Source organism: Drosophila grimshawi, unplaced genomic scaffold (assembly GCF_018153295.1).
Source record: "Drosophila grimshawi isolate 15287-2541.00 unplaced genomic scaffold, ASM1815329v1 contig_1369, whole genome shotgun sequence".
Classification (NCBI taxonomy): Eukaryota; Metazoa; Arthropoda; class Insecta; order Diptera; family Drosophilidae; genus Drosophila; species Drosophila grimshawi.
In genome coordinates, this window is record NW_025062891.1 from 2,672,114 (window position 1) to 2,683,038 (window position 10,925).

The 10,925-nt window shown below is 34.1% G+C and overlaps 1 protein-coding gene across 2 annotated transcripts; it reads left to right on the forward strand.

Annotated features, from left to right (window-relative positions):
- Window positions 1-4,227: 4,227 nt before the first annotated feature.
- LOC6560217 lies at window positions 4,228-10,925 on the forward strand. Of its 2 annotated transcripts, none has more exons than XM_032735567.1 (4): window positions 4,228-4,383; window positions 7,519-7,681; window positions 9,084-9,390; window positions 9,780-10,925. In XM_032735567.1, exons 1-4 carry the CDS (start codon window positions 4,288-4,290, stop codon window positions 10,603-10,605), a joined length of 1,392 nt encoding a protein of 463 aa, XP_032591458.1. In that variant the 5' UTR covers window positions 4,228-4,287; the 3' UTR covers window positions 10,606-10,925. The 2 variants fall into 2 exon arrangements, with proteins under 2 accessions (XP_032591458.1, XP_001987181.1); XM_001987145.2 differs by lacking the exon at window positions 4,228-4,383 and adding an exon at window positions 7,290-7,412.

Genomic DNA, 10,925 nt, shown 5'->3' on the forward strand with positions numbered 1-10,925 from the left:
ATACCTATTTATGCGCAATCCTTTAACGGCTTCCACTTTGCTCAATAAAACAATTCAAAAGATTCTCAATAACCAATCTTGGCTTTTGGAATAAAAGACAGTAGTTGCAGTAAAATTGAGAGTACAGTTTATTAGGTTATATATATCTATGCTTTGTATACATTTGTATTATTGTTTGTTGTCGGCGTTAGGCACACAAAGCTTATGAAATACTTTTAATAGAAGCCCATTTAAGTAAAAAGACGAAATTCAGTTTAGCCTATTATTTAAATTTATATTTTGAACTGAACGAAATATTGAAATCAAAATTGAAACGAAAATAAATAAAATATAATTATTTAAATAAAGCCTAAAATTGTAACATAATTAACAAAATGAAGAAAGTAAAAACTGATAATGCATTTTTAAATAAAATTAAAAAAAAAAAAGTTACAAAATTATAACACAGTAAAATGTTTTTTTTTTTTAAGAATTTCGAATTAAAGAAATATAGAAATCAATGAAGAAAAAACCAATAATAAAAAAAAATAATGAAATAAATTAAAATAAATCACATTATCAAAAAATAAATATGAAATAAAAATACAAACAAAATAAATCATACAAAACAATACAAAAACTGAATAAATTGAATATACAAATTAAAACAGATATAAATGCAAAAACAATAAAAACATTAACATAAAAAGTAAAAAAAAATTGACTTTGATAAAATTAAAAAATATATAAATAAATAATAAGTTAAATACGAGAAACATGCGGAACTTAAATAAATGTATACAAAAATTGAGCAATCAAAATGTTTATTAAAATAAATGGTTCAAAAAATGATATTAAAAAAGTAAACTTAACTGAACGCAGAAAACAAAATGAAAATAAACTTACCAATTTATTTCTTTGGACGTTGATCTTAACTGATACTTAAACCAAGATTAAAATAAATAAAAACATATGAAACAAATAAGTTTAATCGCATAATGATAAATCATGGAATTACAAATGAAATAAAATAAATAAATAAATTTAATATAAAATAAAATATTATAAATTATAAAAATCAAATAAAATGCCAAAATTACTTTGAATAATTTTGTTTTTAATTCAAAAATAATTAACGGGATGCCAATCATCTTTTCAACACAAATAGAAGTAAATTTATAAAAATGAAATATTGAAAAAAATCCGATAAGTTGAGAAAAAACGTTTGGTAATAAATAAAAATGAAGTACATGAATTATAATCTTAATTATTTTTGTAAAAAAATATAAAGACAAAAAAAAAAACAAAGAAACAAAAATTACAAAAACTGAAATGCAGACGAATCCACAATAAACTTTTAATACAAATAAATATATATATAAAATAAAAAATATATAATCGTTCCGGAGAGAAGTACAAAAATACAAATAAAAAATAAATATAAAAATTATAACTAATAAGAACCAATGATTTTGTAATAAATAAACCAAATATTAAAATTAAAAACTTACCAATTTAAAATTTTGACACAAATGAAATATTTTAAAGAAAAACTAAACTGGAAAAAATATTGTAAATAAATTTTAACGCAAATTAAATGTTTCAGCGAAGAGGTTAACAAATTAAAACGGAAAAAATAATAGCACAAATCATTTGAAAATGAAAACTAACCATTTTAACAAACCTAAATTATTAACAAATTTAATTTTTATAACAAAATACGCCTGCTATTGGCAATATGCGTTGTTGAAAATTTCGCGATTTTACATTTGAATATTTTTTTGATTAATTTCCTAAGTTTAATTGCTTGAACTCTTTTTTTTGTGGAAATTTTAAACAAGGATATTGTTAAACCAACAAATTTATAGCTTTTATAACGAAAGTTAACAAAAACATTAACAAAACTAAAGATAAAGGAGAAACGAAAAAGGCACAAAAAATTTAAGTGGAAGAAATTTTGGGCTTATGCGATTGTGCGGAAGAAATTGTAGCAATGCCTCAGATGATGATATATGATATATATATATAAGTTCCAGAATAACACACATATAAGTAGTTGATGACGACATCTTCGATAACTGGCTTATCTTATAAATGGTGTAAACGCTGTTTTTGTTTTAGATAATTCGCAAAAGTTTTGATTTGGAGTTTAGCAGATTTACTGATAATCGGGTATATATAAATATATCCGTGATCAAACATGTTCCTTTAATAATGTGTCGATATTTGGCGTTGTCTTGATTTTGTAAATACTTTTTAGTTTGTCTTTCTTTTTGGAATATTTGATGAATTAAAATCTCATTATATTCTATTGAAGATGTGCAGGTATTTGAAGTTGTCTTGATGAGCAATTTGGTAGTTCTTATAAATATTCTTTAGTTTGCTAGTTTTTTTTAAGAATATTTGTTGTTTATACTTCATAATATTTTTTTAATTGTGTGTCGATATTTGATGTTGTCTTGATGGGCCACTTGGTAGACCTTCTAAATATTCTTTAGTTTGCCATTTATACTGGAATATTTGTTGAATTTATAATGCTCCATTTGAGACAATATTCTTTTTTCCCATAGTTTTCGTTCATGGCCAGCTACGTATAAGGTCTGGATTATTATATTACCTTTATATTTGTAAAGCATACTTACAATAATTATTTTTAATTGGTTTTGAATAACTGTACTTGTTAGATTCTTAGCTTGGTTAGCCGCCACCGGGAACCAGTGGCGGCTCAGCTGCTTGAATTACTTTCCTTTATATCGATTTACTGTTCTTCACTTTGTAAAACTCCAAGCTGAACTGTGCCTCAGCGCTGATCTGCTGCAGTATTTATAGTGTGGCAAAACCACCACCAAAAATAATAAAGGGGCAACCACGTTCCGCTCAACAATTGAAAATACTTTCGCATGAAATGAAAATGTGCACCCAGAACGCAGGCGTGCCCCGTTTTGCTGGTGGCCTGCGTGCCTTTGGGTCATAACAACAGAGGAGGGTTCAAGATACATACATCTGCACACAGAAAAAAAAATCGGTCTAAATTAATATCGGCCTGACAACCATAATTGCTTGTAGAATTCATTTTTAACTATACGAAAAATATTTCGCAAAATTGGAAAGATATTTATTAAGAACAGAAAATATTTCTCCAAATTTTTCTAGAAATACAAACTGTTTCTTAAACTCTTCGTAATTCAGTTAAAAGTGATCAATTTACTCTCTCTACTGCTATGTTAGAGTTTGGCTGACTTGACTGTGGAAAGTCACTCAACTCTCTCAACTCTGAAAGTCGTAAGTTTTTCCACATTAAATTATATGAATTTAAAAACTATCTAAAATATTTGTGTCAAATTTTAAAATAATAAAGTTAACAATAATATGAGTTACAAAAAAGCAAATGTTCGATTTTTGTGGACACATATTCAAGACACCTTGGACATATTTTTCCACATATTAGAAAAATCCTGGAATTATATTTAGAAATATATTTTCTGAATAATAAGGTGAGCTATCCTTGCCATCAAACGTATGTCGATTTTTTAAAATTCATCGCCGATTTTTTTCTGAGTGTATGTATTTATGTACGGGCATGCATTGAAATGGTAATGTTTATGCTGGTATGCGATCCCAAGAGTCGTTAAGTGGTGGTGGGTAAAAATGCCACCACCACCGTATGAACAAGATCAATGAGACGTTTGCGTATAGTGTATAGTGTATGGGTGTATGGGAACTGAGACGACAACCAGTTGATATACATACAATAGTTGAGTGCATATTTATTAGTCAAGATTTGAACTCGAATTAGGTATCCTTGGCATGCACAATCTCCTTTCGTTTCTCACGCTCAAACTGGAATTTTGCTTGCAACTTTGAAGGGGAGATTTTTATTTTTATTTTTGTTTTATTTTTTTGGCAACTATTCACACAGAATTCCGGGGTTGCTGTTGCGATAGGCCTTGGGATGTGGATTGTTGCGCCTGCGTCAGACAGTTGGCTACTGGTGGGCAGCCGTAAGTGACAATAATGCTGGTAGCCACTGTTAAATGCGGGTCATGCTGCACAGTGGATGAAGGGGGAAGGGGAAGAGAGCGAGTGCAGTTGTGTAATAGCAATCAATACTCAGGTACTACACTATTTATATATAGTTATATTCGCCGAATTCGGTCGGAACCAACTACTGCCGATAAGACCTTTAATCAGTTTTCGAACTGATAAGGAGTCTTTTTGATTTGTGGTCGCAGCGATAATAATAGTTTTTACCTGACCGTCCAGCAGTTGAAACCATGTTACTGCGCTGAGTTTTTGTTTAATAAAAATATGTTTCGCTTCTCTTATCGCCTGAAAGTTAAGCATTTTTTGTACTTAGTGCTCTTTATTTATTTATTTATACTCCTAGAGCGATTTTATTTGTATGTGAGTGCTTCAATTGATTCGTATTTAATTCACAACGATTGCCACATTATTCGCTATCTTCCACTTTTAATTACTGCTGTTAAGAACACATTGCCAAAGACAAGTCAAAAGTATTTCGCGTGCTTAATGAAATGAGAAATGAGTTGAAATGAATCAAAGCCGAATACTTATTATTTGGATTAAAGGAAAAGCAAAACCATGAAAAAAGATCTTTGTAGCGGTCACTGCACAGTGTCTTTAGTGCTATTGAAAAATATGTGATTTCTATTTATTTATTTATTTCGTAATAATTTCTGTTGTTCCCAGTTGACACAGAATAGTACAAAAAGTGAATAAAATCAAACACTTAAATTTATTTAAAAAAATAATACAAATTTGTGAGAAAAAACCCAATCAGACAAAATATAACAAATATTTAGTATAAATTAATTAAGATGTTCAACGACCAATGCATATGAATATATATTTTAAATTTATTACCAGCAAAATTATGAATTTGTTAATGAATTGCTTGAAAAATCATTTATAACATCAAATCGCTTGTCGCTGCAAAACAAAAACAACAAATTAATTATGCCAAAAATTTTAAAAAATATATCTATAAATATATATATTCGTACATTTGTAATATGTGCCCACACACATATGTATATGCTGGGGGCCGCACCCCCATTTAATAATAGATACGATATTCTTTCTGCTGGACAGTCTAGACAAATGTATTAAATGAATTGGAATATATTGTGCTTTATATTCTTTGTGTAAAAATAGCTTAAATTTATAATTCCACGAAATGCTGCTTATTCACATATATACACTCATTCACATATATACACACACACACATATATCTAAACATATATACAGTTAGTGGGACACTCCAATCGAGAAACAAAACATTCAATTTCGAAAGTCGACTCGTGTTGAATTGAAGTGCGATTATACACACACACACACACACACACACACACACACACACACACACACACACACATGCACACAGCAATAGGAAAAGTCGCGTCGACGCAAACGCTGGCTGCGCTGCCGACGCTTGCCGCCTGCGGATGACGCGCCGACAGAGTCGCCAATGGCGCCAGTTTCATGCGAAACGTACGTTGATTAACTTGTTGCATACGCGTCGCCAAAGTCCTTTGCCCCAGACACTTGTTGTGCGTGTGTGTCTGTGTGTGTAAGTCAGTGCGTGGGTGCCACACTCATTTGCGTATTGCGGGCTCCACAAACTGTCCGTGATACCCGTCCACCGACTCTGCCTCGATTTCTGTGGCAGCACAAACCACAAACAAAAACACTCGCAAAAATAATTCGCAGCATTCATAAAGAGATTCGCGCTAAAGTAACTACTAATTTCGAATAGTCTAGCGACACCAGCTGAAAGTGAAAGGGAAGCCAAAGAATAGATTAATCTCGTATATTGCAAAGCTCAACTGCAGACTTACGATTGATATAGCTTTTTATAAAGTTATCAAAAGTTCGCCATGCTAAATAAGAAGATATGATTACTTATTTAACACATGTAAAAAATGTTTCAATTCTTAAAGCTTTCTTGATGTTTACTGTATGCAAGAAAGTCAGCAAAAAGAAAGACGCAATTTTTATGACATTTTCGTCTTAGCATATATAATCTTTTGTGCATATAATTTTATTAAATGCACATTAACTTTTTTCGTACATTAAAATGTGCAAAAATAAACTGAAAAATACCGAAAGCTTCCTGTCAACGAAAGATTCCACTTATTATACAATTTTTAAAGCTTAATGCTTGACTGATTTTTATTGACAGCCAAATATATATTCAAATTTTAATGTAGTTGTATGAACAAATTTGATGTTCTTTTTAATGGTTAGAGCAGGATATATATTATTTTATGAATAATTAGCCAACTTCAAAATACCAACTTCAAAGGAGATATTAAAAGCTCACTCTTAAGAAAGTCTTTTTATTGTTAACTGCTGCTCGAATTAAGCAGTTATCAACATTAATTACATGTGCTAAGTGTAACTCGTTTTCAGATACTAAAAAAGTTTACAAATAAAGGAAGCTTGTGACTATTGAAGTCCTGAGTTTATTTCATGAACTTTAATAGTTTTTCAGCAAGTGTCATTTTGCAATAATCGGTGCAATAAAAAATCAAAGCTAATCGTCTTCAGAAAAGTTTCCTTATTCTTTTCTAATTTCCCAATTAGTATTATGGGCCAATTGTTTTTACGAGTGTAGCTTTGGTTGGGTTAGTGGGTTTTGTTGGCAATAGAATGCGGCGGCCGGGGCTGCCCCTGTTGATGCCGCTGTTGATGCCGATGTCGATGTCGATGATGACACTGAAAGACGCGCGCGTTTGTTTTGAGCTGTAAACGCCCCGGCAGACAGACCCCGCCCAACCCCCTGCCCCTCTTCGTGTTATCGTTAATCGATGGGAGGCCCATACTCAACGATACTCAACGCAAACAAGCAACAGGAGCAGCTTTGGGGTTGGATAGCGCAACGTCAACGCCGGCGTCAACTTTGGCGTCTACGTCGACGTCAACGTCAACGACAACGTTGAAAATAAATAAACAGCGCCGCAGCAGAGGCAACGGGCAACTGGCGACTGGCGACTGACGGTGGCGACTCCTGAGAGCAGCATGACACTTGTAGTCACGAGTAGGCAGCTTGTCGCACAAGTCGTCGCATAACTGTAATTCACACCTGGACGCCAACGTTTGTCCAGGAGGATACCAAAAAGGTGCTACGGCTGCGTGTACCACTCAAGGTCGCGTGCTCGGTTCGGTTCGATGTGGTGCGGTGTGGTTCGAGTCGAGTCGAAATCAAATAATTAAATTAAAAATACTTTCTCGCTGACAAACATACAAACATACAAACATATATGTACACATTCATATATATGTATATATAATTTATTAAAAATGCTGGCGGCCCAAGAGAATCGTTTTCAATATGTTTACTTTATGCTCTCCGGTCTGGTGGCCATCACAATGTTAATACTCTTCTATATCTCCATGCGCACAACAATTGTGAGTGTTCAGCTGTGTGTGTGTCCGTAGTGTGTGTGTGTGGTGTGTGTGTGTGTGTGTGTGTGTGTATTACCTTAGGTTAATCCTTGCGCCTTTGCCTTTGTAGGATGAACGCCTGCGCGAAGATCTGAGACTGCTGCAGCGTCAGCTCATCTATGAGAAGCCGAATCCACATTGGAACTACAACAACAGCTGGCGACGTATCGGAAATGCAACGCTGAGGCATGAGATATATTCCGCCTACTTTGATATACGAACGGATCTCATACGTGAGTACACTCAGAAAAAAAACCACTCGACTTGAATTACAATACAAGGCAAGGGCAGCTTACCCTATTAAACAGAAAGTGTATTTCTTTCCAAAAACTTGGTCTATTTTTTTCTAGACTTCAAGCTATTTTTTATCTTAAATTAAAAAAAAAAATAATAATAATTGTTGGTGTTTTTAATATGCGCAAACAAAATTCTTAACTTAGCTTTCTTGTTACTATTATTTTAATTAAACTTTAGAATTTTAAGATTTCACATATATCATAAGTTTAGATTTTTCCTAAATCATTTTTTATTTGCAAGAACTTGCGATCTTATGGCGACTTGAATCGCTTGCAGTTTTGTAATTACAATTGATTCAATAAAGTTTCTATTTTTTGAAAACTAAGTTTTAGAAATGGATACAAAATGAATTTGTACAATCTATTTTTTCCGAATACTTTTAAATTTATCTATTAATTTGTTTACTTTTGCTAAGAACCTTACAGAATTATTAATACAGTTTATAAAGAACATACAAAATGAAATTAATGTTACAAATCAAATGATATACAATTAAAAGTAAATAATATATAAATTAGTATATATAGAGTTGTCTACATATAACTGATTAATCCATTCTTGAAAAATAAATTGTATTTAACAGTTCGATTTTTAGAGATTTGCTTCTGCTTAAAGCTTGTAAAAGCAAATGTATAAAACTGAACTTAATTTTTTTTATTATTACTAATATTAATAACTATACCAAGCCACTCGAAGAGTTTTGTATTTTTTTAATCAGTTTATAAAAACATTTGCGAATTTTTTGCTCGTAGCCATTTGACTAGAGGAAACTTTCTAATTTGCATTTAAAACCAGTTGGCAAAAAAAAAAAGAAAAAAATCAGCAACTTCGAAACCTGAAACAGAACCAAGAATAAATTAAATTTAAAAATTCATAAGTACAACAAACAAGAAAGTCATCTTATTCTACATTTTTGTTCGAAGCTTAAAATATGTCTCCCATCAATTATTATCATACATTTCTGACAAACAAAAAAGAAACAAAAAGCTGACTAAAAAATTGAAGAGCAATAATATTTATGAAAATATAAAAACTGAATTTTAGAACTTCTGTGTATTAGATCGTAATATTCTGATACCAAGCGTAATAAAATATTATAGACTTTGTTTAAGGTGTTCCATTTAGTCATTAAATTTGGAAGATCGATTAAGATTAAGAACAGTTTCAATATACACAAAATGCATAGATAAAGATAGATAAAGAAATGAGTACTTGTTTTTTGTAGAAGAAGGAGATTGCTCATTAATTTGTTCATATTATCGATTCTTGAAGTGATCTTTCGAAGATCTTTACATTTATTCTACGATCCACTAACAAAGTTTCCTTCCCAAATGGCAGACAACGTGCAGCTGGACGAGCATCAGGTGACTGTTGGCTCGTTGCGTGTTTTTGCCATTTTGCCGGAGAGACTGCGCGACTCCCGGATTAGTTGCATTGTGCGCTATGAGGACTTCAGCAGTCGTGAGATTGTTGCTGAGGAGGCGGGTGCCATGCACGATGTGCACAACAACAGTTTTGCGGCATGGAGCATTATGTGTCCGCTTCATGTGCCCAAAGCGAAGACGGTGCGACTGCCACAAGCGGTTGCATTGAGCTATGCCTCAAATCGACTCAGTCATCTAAGTCCCAGTTACGTTCAAATCAGGTAAATATGTACATAGTTTAAAAATTAAAAAAATATATATATATAATCTGCTCACAAAGTAACTTAGTTAGTCAAGCTTGGTCCAATTTCCGCCTCTAACAACTATTTTCCGTTTTCGGCTGGTCTAAATTACGCATAAGTGAAAACGGAAAACTTTTCAGTTTTCGCTAATTGGAGCACGCCTGGGTAATCGTAGAAAGTAAGAAATTATGCTGAAAAGTAAGGTGAAAAGAGAGAAAGAGAGCGAGAGATAATTATGATAAAAATTATAGAAGATAGAGCTAAAACTCTCCAAAGAGTTTGTAAAATTTCGGAGTTATTTTTAAGTGAATGACATTAAATATATAATAATAATAATAATAACAATGATTGGCTTACCATCTTAATAGTTATCCACGAAATATGACGGAGATGTTTGGGAAATCGAGACGGACGATTTCAGTGTGTGTGGGTCCCTTGCAGGAGAACTACTCGAATGTGTTGCGGCTGGTTGAGTTTGTGGAGATGTATCGGTTGCAGGGTGCGACACGCTTCTACTTCTACTATGTGGACGCCAGAGAGGAGGTGCAACGAGTGCTGGCCCACTATCAGCGGCTGGGACTGGCCGATGTGTTCGCGTGGAATGTGCAGGCGCATCTGCAGGATCTGCACTATGCGGGCATTGTGGCCCAGTTCAATGATTGCGTGTATCGCGCCAATGTCGTGGACAATCATCGCTATGCGGCTGTTGTCGATCTGGATGAGGTGCTAATGCCACTGAAGCACAACTCCCTTGCCGATTATTTGAGGCAGTGCGACGAGGGTCGCACCTCGGGCTTTGTCTTTCGCAATGTGTTCTTCTATCGGCGCGATAGCAACGATACCTTCAATGCACCCCCCCACATCATGAATCGGCTGCTCTACACGCAGTCGAAGGTGCGCCGAACACTGGAGGTGTTGCCGGCCTATGTGCGGAGCAAGTTGGTGGTCAATACGCGTGCGATTGTCGAGATGGGTAATCATCAGGTGTATCGCTCGTCGCCGGGCTTTGTCGATCACGTTGTGCACCAGTCGGTGGGTCTGCTCTTCCACTATCGCGACAAGTGCATCAACTGCAAAATGGTTCTCATTGTCGACTATACGGCCAGACGATTTGGTTCCCTGCTCTTCGATCGCGTCGACAGCACTTGCCTGCAGGTCTTCATGGAGCATCGCGGCATCTGCTCGCTGACGTAGCCCTGTAGTCTGTCAACTGGCCATCGATTTATCATCACACCCATCGCCTTATCGCCAGCGTTAACGCCCACCAAAAGAGCAGAGCTAAGCGCTGGATTTTGGATCTTGTTGGAGAGCTGTCAGTCGAGTGCTGCCTGCAACATGCTTAAGTTCTGTTCGCTGCGACGCGGCCCAAAAACGTCGTCGCCGCCCCCGCTGCCCGCCAAACGTGTGTCCAAAAGTGTATGACAAATTGTTTGTAGTTAACTAAATCTAGAGAAATTGTGTGCTTTCTGGCTACTCAATAAATTGTGCTTTAAGTTAAAGTATATATATATATA